General features: G+C 49.2%; 1 protein-coding gene across 1 annotated transcript in view; it reads right to left on the bottom strand.

The window, feature by feature from the left end:
- lrig1 (leucine-rich repeats and immunoglobulin-like domains 1) overlaps positions 1-18,929 on the bottom strand; it is a 40,578-nt gene that overhangs the window by 6,220 nt on the left and 15,429 nt on the right. Inside the window, exons 4-13 of the mRNA XM_076014253.1 lie at positions 12,692-12,829; positions 11,906-12,049; positions 10,004-10,147; positions 9,033-9,176; positions 6,929-7,072; positions 3,401-3,481; positions 1,486-1,557; positions 885-956; positions 587-750; positions 1-121 (exon numbers count right to left, since the gene is read on the bottom strand). The exon at positions 1-121 is cut by the window's left edge and continues 218 nt beyond it. Of these exons, the coding sequence (XP_075870368.1) occupies positions 1-121; positions 587-750; positions 885-956; positions 1,486-1,557; positions 3,401-3,481; positions 6,929-7,072; positions 9,033-9,176; positions 10,004-10,147; positions 11,906-12,049; positions 12,692-12,829 (1,224 nt within the window). The remainder of the gene's footprint in view (positions 122-586; positions 751-884; positions 957-1,485; positions 1,558-3,400; positions 3,482-6,928; positions 7,073-9,032; positions 9,177-10,003; positions 10,148-11,905; positions 12,050-12,691; positions 12,830-18,929) is intronic.

The raw sequence follows: 18,929 nt of genomic DNA, 5'->3' as shown, positions 1-18,929 counted from the left end.
CAGGAGAAGGTCATCGGGGAGGAGCTGCTGCTGGCCACCGTGCACGTGAGGCGCACGTCGCTACCCAGGACGGTCACGGTGGGCTCCGGCTGCACCGTGATCTGAGGCTTGGGGAAGTCGTCTGGGGGCGGGGCAGAAGCAGAGGGGGGGTTATTTGGTTATTGGTAAAAGCACAATAAAAGTCTGTTGTTTTTCCTACCGTAAATATATATATACAGTATATATATATATATATATACATATATATATATATATATATATATATATATATATATATATATATATATATATATATATATATATATATATATATATATACATATATATAAGGAAGCCTGGTGTGGACAATACAGCTTCCTGACAGCGCATTTCGTAATTAGGGTGACTACCCACGTCTTCAAATAAACCAACGAAGAAGAAGATGGACGAGGTATCTAGGTTTGGGTGCGCAGGCCACTGTAGCTCACTGGCAAGCCAAGACGCTGCAATCTAAACTCTACCCACTTGATGTCTCTGTTTCTTCTTGAAAGTCTCCAGTTATTACACACTGGACTATTTGAGGAAAAGAGAGATGGACGCCACTGACCACAGACGAAGCTGCTGGGAGGAGCCTGGAAGATGCTGGTGCCCTGCAGGCTCTCCGGGTGGGCACAGGTGGCGCTGACGCCGGCCTGCAGGGCGCGAGACGTCAGCCAGCCGGGCAGCCACTGCAGCTGGCAGTCGCACAGGAAGCTGTCGCTGTGGAGGAGGCTGAGGACAGCGGCGGAGAGGTGAGTGAGTGAGTGAGTGAGTGAGTGAGTGGTGGGCTACTTCAGCTTTTCAAGAAACAAAACAAAAACAACGACGGGCCTCTCTGTTGTGGGCAAAGTGAAGCGGCTACTCACAGAGTTTTGAGATTCTTCATCCTGTTGAAGGCGTCAGGCTGGATGGAACGGATGGCGTTCTCTCCCAGGTTCCTGCGTCAGCGGCACAAAGTTCCAGTTAGCAGCTTTTTCGACGTTCAGGTGTTTCCATGAGCAGTTCTTATTGGGATAGTTAGGTTTTGCGCAGTTCAAAGGGTGATGGAAACACAGCTATTGTTGCTGCAGCTCTAGAATTTATCAAAAAAATTCTAAATCAAAAAAAAAAAAAAAAAGAGTAAAATAATTACACTAAATCAGTAAAAAAAAAAAAAGCATATTTGGGTCAACAAGGAGCAGCGACTCTGAGAACTTTGAGATCTCCAGTTCGGCGAAAAGGGACAAAAAGTCCAGATTGTGCAGAGCGAAGGAGGCAGAGAAGCAGCTGGACGCTCGCACTGCTCCGCATCTTCTCCTCTTACAAAGACGCCGTTAAACAGCCGGCAGCTCGTGCCAACTACTTTTGGCAAGAACCAACTAGCACCCACCAACACACACACACACACACACACACACACACCACGTAAACCCCCCTTCCCCCCCCTCCCCCTCTCACTGGGGCAGCCAAGCATTGTGGGATACTCACAGGTGTTCCAGGGTCTCCAGGCCAGAGAAGGCTCTCTTGGCCACCGACTTGATCTTGTTTCCAAACAGAGTCCTGTCGTTTCCCAACACGGAGGGTGAGGATGGATGGAGAGGGAAGGGGGAGGGGGAAGGGGGGAAGTGGGAGGGGCAGAAGCACAATTAGTGAGCCTGAATCTGATAAGAGTGAGTGTGTGTGTGTGTGTGTGTGTGTGTGTGAGGGTATTGGAAATGTGAACTGAGTGGAGGAGATTACTGCGGAGGAAGGGGGGGGGCACTACACCGCTCTTCAAAGACCACTTTTATCTTTATTAGAATTTAACAGCGACGACCCCGGCAGGACTGCGGACACGTGTGTGTGTGTGTGGCTGGTTGTGAGGACACACACACACACACACACACACACAGGGCCGTGTGAAAGTGCGTCTGTCCAGCCTGCTCTCAGCTCCTCCTCTTCTCCCGCTGCTTCCTGCGCTGCACAGGAAGTGGAGACGCGGGTCATTGCGGCTCAGCCCCCCCCCCCCACTCACTGCCCCCCGGTGGCTCTCACCACTCATCGCACGCAGACAACTGTCTCGATGAAACGGCCACTTTGTCATTTTCGCACACTGATAATTTGGGGGTGAAAGAAAAAAAAATGGAAGTTCAAATGAAGTTTGGCTGATGGTTCCAGACCTGCAACGCCCACTTCCTGTGCAGCGGCGTTCATAAGCCGCTTTCAGAAATGCAAAAAAAAATTAAAAAAAAAAAAAAATTCAAATCCCTGAACATGTGTTGTTGGCCTCTTTGAAGTCTCATCCCCCTTTCTTTGACATCCCTGTGGCCTCCTCTCTCTCTCTCTCTCTCTCTCTCTCTCTCTCTCTCCCCCTCTCTCTCTCTCTCTCTCTTTTCCCATGGTTCCCTTTGGCAGCCCTGTGGATGCAGTGGGACGCTTCCGCCGCTGCCGCCGCGACAGAAGGGGGCAGGGTCAGAGGGCGGGGGTGCGTGGAAGGCGTTTGATGTCGGTGACTTGAATGCGGCCCTCAATTTCACCCTCTCTCAGCTCCAAACAAGGCGGGTGTGGGAGGGGGTGTGAAGGGGTGAATGGGGGGGAGGGGCGGGGCAAACCCCCGCCAGCTCCGTCAAAAGCTCTTTCACTGGCCGCTTCGCCCCGTTTCTTTCACACTGGGAGCCGTCTTGGCCTCGGCATCGTCTTCTCATCCAGTGGCTGGATGAGGCTCTCAGAACCGAGCGGCTCTGCTCTCATTTCTCAACCATTCGACGCTTCCCACTGATCACTTTTTTTTGTTTGGCCAGCACGCCTGACAGAAGTTGTGAATTGGTAAAAAAAAATAATAAAAAATGACTGAGCTCCTGCTGGAGTTCAGCAAGGCTGTTTATTCGGACTATTGTCTTTGTCCCAGTATATGAGAGGGAGGGAGGTGCAGCGGTTTATCAGCCACAGCAAGATGAACTCCGGCGCAACAGGTGGTGACGTGCACACTTTAGATCACAGGCCAGACAATCGCAAAACAAGTCCAGCACTTGAGCGCCGGTAAAAAGGAGACCGACTTCAATATGGTGAGCAGTGCACGTCCTGCCAGACCAGCTCCAGTTCAACCCCGTCTGACCCAACAATCAACTGCCAGATGCAAAACACTAAACTTGGCAAGGATTGCAGAATTAGAAGAAGAAGAAGAGGAAGAAGACAAAGAAGAAGAAAAAGATGAAGAAGAATCAGAAGAAGAAGTAGTAGTAGAAGAAGAAGAAGAAGAAGAAGAAGAAGAAGAAGAAGTCGTTGAGTCTGTTTTTGTCTCTCGCTGGGAGGCTGCGTTCAAAAGGAGGCGTTGACGGCAAAGGAGAGGTGGGGGGAGGAGGGAGAAGGGGAAGGAGGAGGGAGGTAGGGTGTAAAAGAGAGTGAGTGAGTGAGAGACACTCACAGCTTGTGGAGGCTGTCCAATCCAGAGAAGGCCCCGTTGGTGTCCTCTATTGTGCCCGAGATGTCGTTATGGTCCAGCTCCCTGTGGAGAGGCAGAGAAAAGGAGTGAGGTGGTGGGCGGAGGGATGAGAGGGGGACTGGGGGGGTAAGAAAAATGTAAGGTGGGGGGAGGGAGGTAGAGGGGGGGGGTTGAGGGCCCAGGCCAGCACTGGAGCGTTACGCCGACCTGGCAGAGGACGAGGTCTGTGAGTCACGGGTTTCCTCCTTCACCATCACTGCCCTAGGAACAACATCCTCCTCCTCCTCTTCCTCACTGCACCTGGCCGGAGGAGGAGGTGGGGGGAGGGGAGCCGCTCTGCCCAGCAGCACATTCTTTCCTTGGAGGGAGTGTGTGTGTGTCTGGGTGTGTGTGCATGTGTGTCGGCCAGAGCAGGGAGAGCGACGGGACGCGTCATGTATAATTCATGAGGACTTGGCGGGAAAACAAAGTCTCAGGCGGCAGGAAGGGACGGAATGAAACCGCGACGCGTTTACAGGCAAAGGGAAAAACGCAGCGTTGGCTCCGGCTCAGGCCAACTGCTTCACGTCTGATCTCGTAAAAAAAAAAAAAAGAGCCACGACGTGAACTTTGCTGACTGCGCGATTGAAAACTCCCCAAATCAGCGGCAGCCTGCGATGACCTGACGCACAGGAATGCCACGTCATCAGCGCTTCGCCGCTTCCTATTGGTCGGTCAGCTGGTCAGCTGCTGTGGGTGGGTTCAGCACTCAAGCTGTGAGGTGGACATTCCAAATTTCCGACACAGTCGGGATTTTATGGCGGGCTACCTCTGACCTTTGACCGTGACTGAGGCCAATCCTCACCAATCGCACCCCCCCGGGGGCCGAGGGCATCACTCAGCCACTGTCGCATCTTCCACAGGAGCGTTGAGTAAGACGGAGATCTCAGGATGGACGCCACCGAGAGGTAGCGTTGCAGTCAAGACCGCACCAAGCGGCACCAAGACATTATCAAGACTGGAGAGTATTGAGACCAGACCAAGACTTTATATATCAAAGAAAAATAACAGAAAAAATGTCCAGTATCTTTTTTTTTTAAATTCCAGTTTGCTTCTAACTGGAACAGCAACATCTCTCTTCAGCGAGATATCTTTTAATCATTTTCTTGAACATTTTGCGGCTTTGCCAACTATTTTGAACTATTTTCAAAAAAGCAAAAAAACAAAAAAACAAACTAAAAATAAGGAGCGGTATCACTCTGGGTGTCACCAACAGAGTGTAAAGCAAATAGATTATTTTCAGTTATGATCTGTTATTGTAGTGTTGGCTGAGTCTTCACTGGTCGTGATCAAAAATCCTGAGTCCGTCCGGTCCGAGGTCGAGACCAGACCCAGTAAAAGTGCCTCCAAGTCAGAGACCGAGACCTTGTTATTGGTCTTGGTCTCAAGAACAATCTCCAGTACTACAACGCTACTGAGCGGCACCTGCTCAGGATGAAGTCATGGCTTTGGGGGGAGGGACCGACCGCGCTCGTCCACACGGTCATCAAAAAGAAAAACGACGAGTCTGAAGGACTCTTTTGGACCAATAAAATACCTTCTTTCAAACTTGACAAAGGCCTTTGAACTTTACGGTCCAACACTCCCTCCGCCGTTCCCACAATAGCAGCCTCCTCCCTCCTCCTCCTCCTCCCTCCCTTCTTCTCCTCTTCCTTTCTGAACATCTCTTATCCCCCTTCAGGGGCTTTTCAGCCTCTACTGGCTGCCATCTCAGTTGGACGGGACAAGGGCTGCCAATTTCCTCCTCTTTCTGGCTGGCTGGATGTGAATGGCCACCGCCTTGTTAAAGCAAGGCCAGCGGTGGGGGCCGCAGAGCGGGGCGCAGGAGAAAAGGGGGCCCGCCGATGAGCCAACGGCCCCCTGGCCTGTGTGGAGCTTTCACACCCCGATGCAGGCTCCAGCCCCATGCCAGCACGACCAGCAGCCCCCGGCCCAATTAAAGCTCCCCCGGCTCCTTTTCAGGGCCCGGCCGCTGCCCGTCCTCCCCTCGGCTGATTAGATTAGGCCTGCCTCAAAGACACCAGGGCGGCAGAGAACTCCATGAACGCACAATCAGGGATGCTGGCGACCAGAGATGCGGACGACACCATGGAGAATAGTCGGTGCGTTTAAAGGGATTCCGTTCTTTAGGGTAGCTTTTTCTTCCATTGTTAGAAAACACAGTATTATGAATGTGGACATGGTGGCCTGCGTGCTTCATCACCAAATTACTCTCTGTCTGTATATTTCAGAATACTTCCATGCAGTACCACCTCCTGAACATTGGGGGCGGTGTCCCAAATCATACAGGTTGCTCCTCCTCTTTCTTACAACACTCCTTCAATTGCTACAATTGCTACAACAAACAAACACAACTCCATCCACTGTCCATTGACTTTACCCAATAACTCCTGCTGAGTCACCGATGTTCATTAAGGTTGTCAAGAACTAACCATGTCAAATGCGGTTCATGCTGAAGAGGCCCCCACTCAAAAATATTAAATCCAGAAGTATTTAGTAGTGTTTTGAACAAAGTACAAAACTCTCAATAAAGACACAGAGGATTCATGGCCAAACAGACAAGAACAGTGAAGTTACGAGGAGGACGAGGCCTGGGTGGCCACAAACTGGTCCAGTTCTCCAGCACCCCGGGTTCGAGCAGAGAAAGGCCCTGTGTGTGTGTGTGTGTGTGTGTGTGTGTGTGTGTGTGTGTGGGGCTGTCACCCAGCTGTGAAACAGAGCTTGTCTAGTGAGCGCCGGCACCACAACCTTCCTGGCTCCCTCACCAGGAGGAGACGCAGCCAGAGAGATGTTGGTGAGAGACCAAGACCCCCCGGCAGATCTTTCTCCAGGCTTTACCCCCCACCCCCCACCCCCCACTCCCCCCAGCTGGCACCCTTTTATTTCTTTTTCTCTCTTTCTTAAGGCTTTCGGGGCTTGAAACGCAGAAAGGTTCAGCAGCGAAAGAAAAGCCTGCTTCAGTCTGAAGAGAGGATCGCGACGAGGCCGGAATGTGGAACACTTTTGGACTCTGGTTAGTCTGGGAGACAAAACAAGAGAGAGAGAGAGAGAGAGAGAGGGAGGGAGAGAGAGAGCCCGAAACAAAAAGCAGACCAAAAAAAAAAGTGGGGGGCGGGGGGGTTGAGAGAGAACGGACACGAGAAAAAGAATAAGGAGTTTCCACATAAACTGCGGTCGCGGTGATGAACGATCCCCTCATAAAAGTCACACAGGCACAAATTCGGGCGGAAGATCAAACGCGTCTCGGAAAGTAAACAAGTCGGTTCGCTTCGTACGAGTCGGCGAAGCAGAGCCGTCTGATCCGAGAAGATCGCATATCACAAACACAGAGCTAATAGCCAACATGTGAGCGAGCGGCGCTCCCCGAGCGTCGGACCCTCGTCTTAATATCGGCCGGCGCGGTGCTGCGATGACAGGGCGGTGGGTGGGGGAGGGGTGGAGGGGGCAGGGGGAGGCGGGGCCTGTACTCACAGATTGCGCAGGGCCTTGAGGCCCCTGAAGGCTCCCTCTGTGATGTGGCTGATGGAGTTGTGGCCCAGCCGCAGAGTGTGGAGGTCTCCCAGCACAGACAGGATGCCCTCGTCCAGGCGAGTCAAGTTGTTGTACGACAGATTTCTGGAGGGAAGACGGAGAAATAGTGCGTGTGAGGTCTGGACGGAGGCGACAGGTTGGCCAGACTTCCCTCACTGTCACTGTGGAGCTGATTCCAAGTCTGCTCTGCCACTGGGATTGTTTTTTTGTTTTTTTTTCGTGACCTCAGTGCGTCAACACAGAGTTGCCTGAATGTACAGAGAAATACAAGAATTTCTTGGCTGCAACAACCTCCAGTTCTAAATGTAAACGTGGATGGGCTTTCTTTCTTTCTTTGGAGATAGAAAAGAAAACATTTGCGTGGATGCCAAATGAGCAGAAGAATGGAGGAGAAATCACGCAGTGGAAAAGAGACTCTTATTTTTGTAGGGATGAGGTAGAATGTTTTTTTCAGAACTGACAATGGACACTTGAAGCAGCCATGATGGTGGCGTGGAACAGCGGCAGGGACGACGGCTGGCAAGCCCGTTATCTGCTGAGGCCCTGTTTGAATTAGAATAAGACTGCTGAAGCAGCCGTGGTGCCGACTGAACTCAACCATTAGGAAAGAGGAGGAGGTGGAGGAGTAGGAGGTGGAGGTGGAGAAGGAGGAGACACTCTGCTTCGTCTCTGCTTTGTTGTAACCACAACCTTCTAATGTTGTCTTGGTTCTACCTTGACCCTGTTCACTGTCGTGTTTTACCATTTTTCTCTGACTAATTAAAAGGAATTTAAGGAGCACTTGATCATTTATTCAGCATCTGAAGTGTCATGGTGTTAAATTACTTCTACATTAATCTACATTAAGTCTGGAATCTTTTTTATTCAAACAACCTGTTGATGAAGCCTGAAAAGCGGACCAACGCTGCTCAAAGGCAGCCTTGTTCACCTCCTCCACTCCATGGTGGCCTTTGCTGTGTGTGTGTGTGTGTGTGTGTGTGTGTGTGTGTGTGTGTGTGTGTGTGTGTGTGTGTGTGTGTGTCTGTGACCAGGTCTTCTCTGTGCTTGACCGGTCATGTGTGCTCGGGACCCCCCCCCGCTAACAGCCAACCCCCACCCCCTCCAAAAGCTCATTTGGAATGAAACAACAGGCTGTTTATCAAGATGACTGAAGCTTTTCTATCAGCCACAGTCGCAAACGTAATTCATTAAGCAGTCATCGGATCGTTGCTGAAATGTGCCATACGCCAGACAGGAAGTAGCGAGTGGAGCTACAGGGTGGAAGCTGATGCGTTTCCTCTTCCCCTGATCCCTGCTGACACAGACACCCCGGGCTGCTTTGCAGGTAGCGATGCCTCCAATTATAGCGGCAGCGCGGCGGCCGTGTTAACATGACAGGTGAGGCTCTCACGTTTGCTTTTGGACAAAAGGCGAGCGAGTGTGATCCTCCGGCGTAATCGCAGCGACACCACCGGCGGAGGATTACACACCGGTTTGGCCTCGGAAGCCCGGACAAAAAAACTCTTGTCAAAGGGGCTCGAGTGCCGCTGAGCTCGGCTCTAATTATGGGATAAACAGGCTTATTCTGAGAATAGCGCGGCGTATTGAATGTTAAAGCACAATGTCACTTCACCCTCTGGGAGGGAGGCAGTGATATGTGGAGGGGGAGGGGGAGGGGCGGGGCCAACACGTCGGGCCGCAGGACGAGCGGCTTGGATTACTGCAAACTGTTGCTGTGAGTTTCCTTTACCAGTGCAGCATTTTTAGACATGTATATATATATAGATATATATATATATATGTGTGTGTGTATGTGTTTGTGTATATATATCTATATCTATCTATCTATATATACATATACACACACACACACACACTTTAAGTATGTGTAAAAGAAAAAAAGAGTGTGCCAACATAAATATAAGATATCGTGTGTGTGTGAGTGTGTGTGTGTGTGTGTGTGTGTGTGAGTGCATTGGCATACTCTGTCACTGCAGGCCAAACGTGTTCTCTTTGTAAAGTGTGTGAAAGTGCCCAGGCTAATCTGCATGCAGGTGCTACTCACAGCTCCCTCAGCCGCTGGCAGAACTTCCATCCGTCAGCATTGATGCGAGCGATGGAGTTGTTGCCGAGGAACAGCTGCTGCAGTGAGGTCAGGCCGTACAGGGAGCCGCTGTTCACCTCCGTCAGGCTGTTGTACTCCAGGTGCCTGCGGGAAACAGAACCAGAGCCCAGTGAGTCTAACGGAGGAGGGGAAAAAAACTGGACTTTGGATCAAACGCTTTACGGGCAGCGCGACGGCAGCTCGGAGGTAATTGTCGTGCCCAGAAATGCCCCCCCCCAAAAAAAAGCTCAGGAGTGCCTGCTGTCGAGGTGGAGTGCAATTTGTGGCCATTACTGCGTTATTTTGCATGCAACTGTTAAAAGCGCAGATGAGCCCGGATAAGATTGTCGGTTGTCGGCAGGTCCGATCTGGCCAAAAACCATTTTGAGGAATTTCTTTCCAACCTTCTGATAAAGTGTAGCAGGTGCTGCCATTAGCCGACATTAACTGGGTGCGTGAGATTTCAGATCATTGTATTTCAGGATACTTGTTGAGAGTTCCAGTACAATTCACAGGGGCAGCAAATACGCAGTGCTCAATTTAGAACATGTCAACCTGGAACATGATGTTGTGTGTTTTATAGATGGATGGGTGGATAGATGGGTGGATGGATGGATGGATGGATGGATGGATGGATAGGTGGGTGGATGGATGGATGGATGGATGGATAGATAGATAGATAGATAGATGGGTGGGTGGGTGGATGGATGGATGGATGGATGGATGGATAGATAGATAGATAGATAGATGGGTGGGTGGGTGGATGGATGGATGGATGGATGGATGGATGGATAGATAGATGGATAGATGGATAGATAGATAACCTATGTACAACAAACAACCAAAGCAGATGTGCAGAGACAGGGGTAAGCAGGGTTTTCTAAACCATCACTGCATTGTTTGCCATGTATAATCCATATAATCTAACGTACAGCGTCTTCATCTTGGCCAGGTCCCAGAAGGCTCCGTCCGTCAGCTTGCTGATGCTGTTCCTCTGCAGCTTGAGCACCTCCAGGCTGGACAGACCCTGGAAGGTCAGACCTTCCACCTGACGTATGCGGTTCCTGTTCAGCTCCCTGCAGAGGACAGAGTGGACAGGAGTGTGACCGGAGCGCCGAGGTTAGAAAGTGATCGTGGGAGCGAGGCGGCGGCGCAGCGCTTTGTCACACTTGAAGTTGTCACAATACGGCCGACACTGAAAGGAAGGCTTCCTCTTCCGTCGGCCAGGGGAGTGTTTTGCCCTCATTCCGCTGTACTATCCATCACAATGTAGTCAAAACTAAAGAAACCTGCATGCTCCACTTCATTGTTCAGAAAACTCCCGCTTTAAAAGGGACAGTACACCCACTTTCAATTCACCACTACATCAATAAGGGCTCGGGTCACATTTTATGATCCATAAAACTTTTTTTTTTTTTTTTTTCAGAGTTTCACAGGGTGAAAGAATTCCACCCAGTGCCGAAACAACGACCACAGGGAAGTACAGAGGAGAAAAAACAACATGACTCCAACACTGCTGATCCAGCCAGGAGTGAGTTCATGTTAAACTCACCAGCTAGCTTAAATGCTACTGGAGCCTAGCGCTGATATGAACCCAGCTCATGTTTCACAGTCTGAAGTGAATATTTTGGCTAAAAACACGGTGTTCACATCGATTGCTGAGTCTTGGATTTTTTTTTTCTTCATCTTTTGATTCCACGTGACCACCGCAGGCCCACATGCAACAGTGTATAAGAGGACAACAGTTCAAGGTGTGCAATTATTTTTATGTATTTGTTTTTTTTTTTTAGTAGAATTGATGTCGTTAAACTACATAAATGCCAGTATCTGTACCATATACCAACTGGTACAATAAAACATTTACACTTTGGGACTCTCAACATTATGTAAGGGTTAAATACTGTGTTCCTTACACATCTTTCATTGTGAAATTTAGTTTCTCAGGAAAAATCGACACTTATCAATGAATCGTTAATCGATTGATAAAGTCAATCAACTAACGATTAATGAATTAATGAATTAATCAATAATTAGCATTCCTAGCCTGTACTGCACAGGCAGTGACTGCAGCTCTTTCCCCTCCGCCAAACTCTACAGGTGTGAATGCAGACTGCATCAGCAGAGCCTCCATCGACATGGAAATTTAAATTCCGGGTGACCTTTGAGATAGATCGATATTTTTTTGACGCCCGGGAGAAATTTGCGTCTCTAGCAGCTCGACAAGGGAACTAGTGTCATAAAACAAAAGGCTTTAACTTCCCTTCCCGTCAGCCCAAAGAAAAGGCTTTGACCTTGGTGAATGAGTGGTGCAGTGAGTCCCTGAAAGCTCTCAGGTGGACGAGGACAAACATTTGCGCTGGTTCTTTGCTCTGGCGTGTGATAGATACGCTGTTCAACAGGGCACCGGAGGAAATAGAGGTGGTGGTGGTGGTGGGGGGCCGGGAGACGTCCCATTAAGTGGGGCCTGTCACTCTGCCGTGTGGAAGGGCCGGGTCGGGGACGCCGTTACACTTAATGGGAAGTTTAACAAAGATAATGGAAGCGGGTCTGCGGAATGAAACGGCCACTTTGGGGACGTGGAAGAGGGCAATAAATCACTGATAATATGGCCGCGCTGTTTACCCGCTCCGACCTTATCCGCCCACAAAGGTATAGCTCACACTAATGGCGTTTTGAAATGTTTAACACACACACGCGTGGCGCACTGCAGGTTGAGCAGACGCGATAACTCCCCCCTCCCCCATCCCCACCCCCACCCGGCTCGGTATTATACTCAGGTTTTTCCTCCCAAACCCAAACAGGGCTTGTGCTGGGAGAGTGGCAACGGTACTCACAGCTGGGTGAGCCTCGGCAGCTGGAAGGCCCGGACGGGGATCTGGCTGATGCGGTTCCGACTCAGCCTCAGGATCTGCAGGGTGGAACTCAGGTGGTCCAACGCTCCCAGCTCCAGCACGCTGATTTTGTTGTTGCTCAAGTACCTGAGTGAGAGTTGAGCATCAAGTGTCAGTTCTGAACTCACCAGCAGGGGGCGATTTTCTGTCGCAACTGTTCGTGGTCTGTTGCTGCGTTTCCATGACTGTTTTTCCGCAGAATCAAAGCGATATTTCTAAAGTTTTGAAAAAGTACAGTTGCGATTTGCAGGTGTTTCCATTGAACGGTGCGAAGCGCATAAGCCGTAATTCTCGTAAAATGTCGTCCAGGGAGAATTCTCGTAATTCTCGCAGTACGCAATTCTCGTAAATCTCGTCAAGCAAGATTTACAAGAGTCATGTTTGCTTTTGTTTGTTATTGTTTGTTTGCTGTCAAGAATGGTTGTTATATTTCTCTCTTTGATTACTCGTAAAAATAACATTCCGTCTCCTACTCCTTCCAAATATAACGCTTCATTTTAACTCGAAGCGAACTGGTCACGTGACCCCGCACGTCACGTCCGCTGATGTGTAAATGCGGAAAAAGTGTTTCCATGACACTTTTGCGATCTACCTCTATATCGATACGTCTGGAAAACCACCTCGTGAGAGCGACAAAACCTCTCCGCCACATCTGAGAGGTGTTTCCAAGTTTAGATGTTTTGAGTTTAGATGTTTCCATCGAGTGGAAACGCAGCTTGTGATACTTACAGGTCTTTGATTTGGAGGCCTGCTGGGAAGCTCTGCGCTCGGAGTTCAGTGATGTCGTTGTTGCTCAGGTCCAGTGTTTCCACAGAAAGCAGCTCTAGGATCTGGCTTCCATCTATAGTGCGGATCTTATTATGATGCCTGGGAAACACACACAAGATAAAAAATCAAAAAAAAAAGCATTAGGTTTTACAAAGACCTGCAACAGCGAGTCCATTACAATTTCTATGAAATACGACCCTCTTTTCATCTTCTGCATCCTTTTCCCACCAGCAGAAACTCCCCACTCTCCCTGAAGCCCCCTCCTCTCTTAGGCACAAGAGCAGAGTACACAGAACAAAGTGGGCTTCATCCACTGCAAATGTGTACTTTAAGAGCTTCTAAACAGAGGCCGGCCTTCTTTAAACACTTCCAAGGACACCTGTACTTCTTTACAAGGAACACAGACACAATCTGCTTGATAGATCGGCGCTCCCGGAACCAGCGGGGGGAGGGGGGGGGCTCTCAGGGGAGGATTTCTCAGCACTTGTGAGGGCGACAGGATGAAGAGATGTTTGTGTGATGCTCTTAAGGCCCGGTCACACCAGTCAGGTCCCCTCACTCCTGGGACGAGGGAGGGTCAACCTCCAACCGACTGCATTCTAAAGCAAATGCAGAGTTTCTGGTTCATGCACTGCACTCTGCTTATTCAGAGGAGGATCTCCTCCTCAGCAGTAAAAGAATGAGGAATCATCCTGTTGTGCCAGTCAACGTGATACGCAGGTATACGCCGTGTAACCACTAGGACATGTTCCGAATTACCGCACAACCACTAAACAATGCACCAAGATACGTATCATTACGCAATGTTCCATTTCCTGTTTAAGAATGTGATTGGAAGGATTTATGTTCTGATCTGTTGGAGAGTCAGCCATTGCTGACTTAGGCTGCTTCAAATAGATCTGGTGCACAGTTTTGGCAATTAAATGCCCAAACTTTTTTTTATAAATATATATATATATATATATATATATATATATATATATATATATATATATATATATATATATATATATATATATATATATATATATATATATATATATATACATATATATACATATATATATATATGTATATATATATATAAATATATATATATATATATATACAGGTACTACCCGAAAAATTAGAATATCAAGTAAAAGTTGTTTTATTTTGGCAATTTAACATAAAAGATGAAACCAACTATTTTTTATTGAGCCATCACACGCAAATTGACATCTCAAGCAGTTCCTTGTTGTAACTTTGCTGATTAAGATTTTCAGCTTATTAAAACCACAAAGCCACAGAAAATTTGAATGCTGTGAAAAGCTTCAGTTTTGTAGCCCCAAAGAGTCAAATTCTAATCAGGCAAGTAATCCAAAACACCTGCATATTCCTTTATATAATATGTCAAATCCACCTTTTAAGTTGAATTGCAGAAATACAACAGCCTTTTCAGGATATTCTAATTTTCTGGGTAGTACCTGTGCATAAGCACATCCACCTGCTGTGTCGCCCACTGTCAACAAAGTCTATTTTTCTTTCTTTGTCAAATTTGGTGCGGGCGACTTTTATTTTTTGAAGGCCAAAATCCTTACGATGAAACGGCCCGGAACCTGTTTCCTTACCGCGGCGATCCAGCTGGAGCTGCGGCAGCAGAGGTTTAACGAGCCAGAGAGCACGGGAGGAGCCGTCCTTTGAACGCTGGTGCTGAAACGCACCAACAACCGAGCAAAACTTTCCTGTAAATCGGCGGTTTATTTTTTCGAGGGAACTTCACCTCTTTCATCTCGGAGGAGCGGCTCCGTCAGCCGTTCCACTGACGGCTCTTGCCATTAACAATTCCATGAATTGTTCATATCCTGATATAATCAAGTTGTATTCCTGACGTTGGTGGGTGGAGGGGGGCCAAAGCGCTGCCTATTATGGACAAAACTTATTTAAACACGGTCTTCACGAGGAAACGCAGGCTACACCTCATTAACTTATCACATTGCGTCACATTGCTGCCACGGAGCTGCTGATCAGTCCTCACTCCTCTTCACAGTAGCTGCGTTTCCATTACGTTTAAGTTGTAATTCTGGTAAAATCTCGTCCCGCGAGACCCCACTTTGACGAGGTCACAAAGACATTTTGCATTTTCACTTGAAGTGAGCTGGTCACGTGACCACGTACGTCACGTCCGCTGACGTGTAAATGCGAAAAAAGTGTTTCCATGACACTTTTGCGTTCTAGGGGTCATGGAAATGATATTGGTGGCGCCCCCGCTGGTGGGGTGAGGCCAGTGCCTCCTGACTTGTACCATTACTGCGACTGAAGAGTCGAACCGCGATCCATGGTGGACGAATTGTTCAACCCTGCACCAGGAGTTGGCTGGAGCTCTGTTTTCAAGAGGAACATCATTCCCAGGGAGAATATTAATGTATGTGTGTGTGTGTGTGGGGTGTGGGGGGGGGGATGATAATACAACGGATCGGCTGCCCTGCATGACTTCACCAACACTCCCGCACCCCACCCACCCCCAGACCCTCCACCCCCACCGCCCCCGACAAGCCACTCAATTGTTCCTTTCCTCCGCAACACAGAGCAGCGCCGCTGCCAAACAAGTTCTATGTGTCAGGTGATGTGCGGCATTTCAAACTCCGCACACGTAACGCCATTTGGAAGCGTCCCAAAGTTTTTCCTCTCACAGTCTGAAGGCCGCGCTGACAAATAAACAAGGAGGGCATCGTGTTGCACGCACACCGCTGGGGGAAAATTAACCATGAGAGTTGCTTTTGTTTAGTTTTTTTTTTTTTTAAATGAGAGAGACAGAGAGAGAGAGAGAGAGAGAGACAGAAGGAATCCCAATTTCTCGAAACTAAAAAACGGAATTTTAGGGAGGGGAAGGAAAAAAAAGGACTTCCTAGGCCCGACTTCAGTCGGCAGATGGACACACATACTCACACCGCAGTGGCCCACCTGAATAAACAGTGGAAGAAATCGTTAAAGACAAGCCACACAAGCAAAGCAAGGCCTTGGCGAGCCTGCGCACACACACACACACACACACACACACACACACACACAAAGCCACAAATGGGCCGGAGGAACAGACAGTGGCTGCAGAGCGGCTGGGCCAACAGGCTCACGGGGAGGGAATGGGTGAGGGGTGAGGGGATAGCGGGGGTCAACAGCTGGTGACCTCTGCTAGGGGAAAAAAAAAATGGCCGGTCTCAACTTGGTGGGGAGAGGCTGACCTCTCTCACTCGCTCTCGCTCGCCCGACTCCACTTCCACCGCTCCGGAGCTGCGCAGCTGTGTGTGTGTGTGTGTGTGTGTGTGTGTGTGTGTGTGTGTGTGTGTGTGTGAGAGAGTTTGCGTGAGCGGCAGATATAAAGTCTGCGGCCGTTTGAAGTCCACAATGGTAGCGTTTGTGTAAATAAATGAATGAATGAATGAATAAATGCGATTATCTGACAGGCAGGACGGTTCTCAAACTCCTTCTTTCTTTTTGAAGTCGCGCCGCCGGCCTCATCGGCCTCCGTTCCACTTAATTCCAAATCTCGTCAACGTGCCTCATTGAGCGTCTGATCGTGGTGACTTCGCTTCTTTCTGACACGTCTTTTGATGTGTTGAAAAATAAATAAACTGTGCACCGGTGGTTTACACTGGAAGGCCCATTCTTCCTTTGTCGGCGGTGTTGGTTCGGCCCGACTCTCCCCGTCCGGCCCGGCGGCTCTCGACAAAAGGGGAATTATTTCAGGAGATCCAGCGGCGGCCGGGCTCAGCTGTTGACGGGAGTGTGCGGGTTCGAGTTGACGCTGTGCTTTTTCAACGCATATTTTGTCTCTTTATTTCCAGGTGGTCCTGCAGGGCCGTGATGATGGGAGCGCCGCGATATGCAAAGTGGTCGAGGCAGGTGAGCCGGCGAGCTTTAGGTGTGATAAGAAAAGAGTCAAAGCTCCATTGTTGCCAACCAAATCAGAAGTCTCCACTGCAGCAGCAGCAGCAGCAGCAGCAGCAGCAGCAGAGAGGTTCTTGTGAATTACAGAAGCTGCTCCAGACACGTTTTCCCCCGTGATAAGAGAAAGAGAAGAACACATCCGTCTTCGGCCCTCTCAGCTACACGTGAACTCCTCCAACATGTCCTCCAAACATGAGCTCATCAGGAGGAAACTTTGGAATCTGCTGCAGTTTCTTTCCCATCCCCCACCGCCTGCAACACATGCTGGATGCAGCAGCAGCAGCAGCAGCAGCAGCAGCAGCAGCGCTTTATGGCGCAACACCAACCAATGTAACTCAAGCTTTTCGCAGAGCCCGGACCGATTGCTGAACCTCACCCAGCAGCTGGATCGCCGGCTCGTCCGTCTCGCCAGCGTCCAACAGACGCTCTTAACACGTCGGACAAGAGAAAGAAAGGACGGCTGACTCCTCGTCGGCGGTTCTACCAGAACTAGACGGCAGGACGGAGGACGTAATACACCACTCTTTCACCGCCGACGTGGCGCAATCTGGGCAACGGTTTCGCTGGATCACCTTTGCCTCCCTCTTCCAAACACTTCCTACAGGCTCTTTTATCGGGCGGGTACGCAAGATAAATCCAAAAGGATTTTGGAGGGGAAATGTTTTCCGTGTGCCTGAGCCAGGCTACTCATCTACGCTGGACAGATTCCTGGGAAAGTACAGAGTCACCCAAAATAATGTATACACACATCAGGAAAAGAAGATACTTGCATAAATATTTAATTTTTTACAAGCGCTTCTATACATTTAGATACCTTAGTTTGATCAAATTACGATAACACTGTGTACTGTTGTACGATGTTTTCCCAACAGAGGGCATTACCCTCAGGAATGTAGCAGCAACAAGTGTTGAGGTAACAAACGAGCAGTTCACCGTACACATGAATGTCTGCAAGCCAATGGCTAATTGTAGAGGCCACAGGTGCCTTCTATTAATCTCGTGATGCCTGAATAAATTAGGTATTGAAATAGTTATACGTGAGTTTTTCTTCCCCTGTTGTGTGTAGACATCAGAAGCTGCGTTTCCGTGACAGTTTGTCGCAAAATGAAAGCAATATTTCTAAAATTTCGACAAAGCACGATTGCGATTTGCAGGGGTTTCTATTGAACGGTGTGAAGCTCATAAGCCATAATTCTCGTAAAATGTCGTCCAGGGAGAATTCTCGTAATTCTCGTTTGCTCGTAGAATTATGTTTGCTTTTGTTTCTTTGCGTTTGTTTGCTGTCAAGAATGGTTGTTGTATTTTTCTCTTTGATTGCTTGTAAAAAAAAATATTCCGTCTCCTCCTCCGTCCAAACTTAACGCGCCATTTTCACCTGAAGTGAACTGGTCACGTGACCCCGTACGTCACGTCTGCTGACGTGTAAATGCTTAAAAAAAAAAAAAGAAAAGTGCTTCCATGACACTTTTGCGATATACCTCTATGTGGATACGTGGAAGCGTCGAAACCTTTTAGAGAGTTTTAGGTGGTTCCATGACCAGCGTTTTATTGCGATATTCAGGTTTTGCGAAATTCTAGGGGTGATGAAAACGCAGCTATTGTGGTCGACTGCGGACACGCAAACACGGATTCAGACATTTGAATTGAATTGTCTCCTCCTCCACGTGCCGACTCTCTCACCGCTTCCGTGTCGTCACAGCGGCACTCCCCCTCTCCCGCCACCTACCTTCCTTATTTTATCACCCCCTCACCCGCCGCCCCCCCACCCCACCCATTTTACTATGTGCCGCCGTCTGAGTGACGGCTGCAGCTGCAGGGCGCTCCGCAGGCTTTTTGCGCTTCAGCTGCGTGGCTTAGCCGAGATCCTTCCCTCTCTCCCTCCCTCCCTCCCTCCCTCCATCCACCCCTCCCTCTCTCTCACCCTCCCTCCGGCCTCGACTCCCACTAGGCCTCCCCCTAGCAACAGGCCAAAAAAAGACTCCCCCGATCATTTGGAGAGGCAGGCTTCGCGAGCCTCGCTGCTGCTTGTGCAACTAAAGGTGAACCCACTCCGGATCTGGTTTGTATCACGACAGAAAAAAATGGGTGGACGGTACGCAGAATAACACCTCAGACCTGCTGGAAACGTGACTCATGATCCCACAGAACGCTACCAGCAGCAGAGAGAAGAGGCCTGCCGCGGCGGCGGCGGGGGAAGTGGGAGAGAGGCGGGACTCCCACACGGCTCAATACTTGCAATGTCACGACCGTGACGGGTGTTATGGGAAACTTG

Source organism: Nelusetta ayraudi, unplaced genomic scaffold (genome assembly GCF_046127955.1).
Source record: "Nelusetta ayraudi isolate G7.1 ecotype Tasmania unplaced genomic scaffold, CSIRO-AGI_Nayr_v1 ptg000168l, whole genome shotgun sequence".
NCBI classification, from domain to species: domain Eukaryota; kingdom Metazoa; phylum Chordata; class Actinopteri; order Tetraodontiformes; family Monacanthidae; genus Nelusetta; species Nelusetta ayraudi.
The sequence above is the reverse complement of the archived record's forward strand: the minus strand, read 5'-3'. Positions and strand labels throughout refer to the sequence as shown.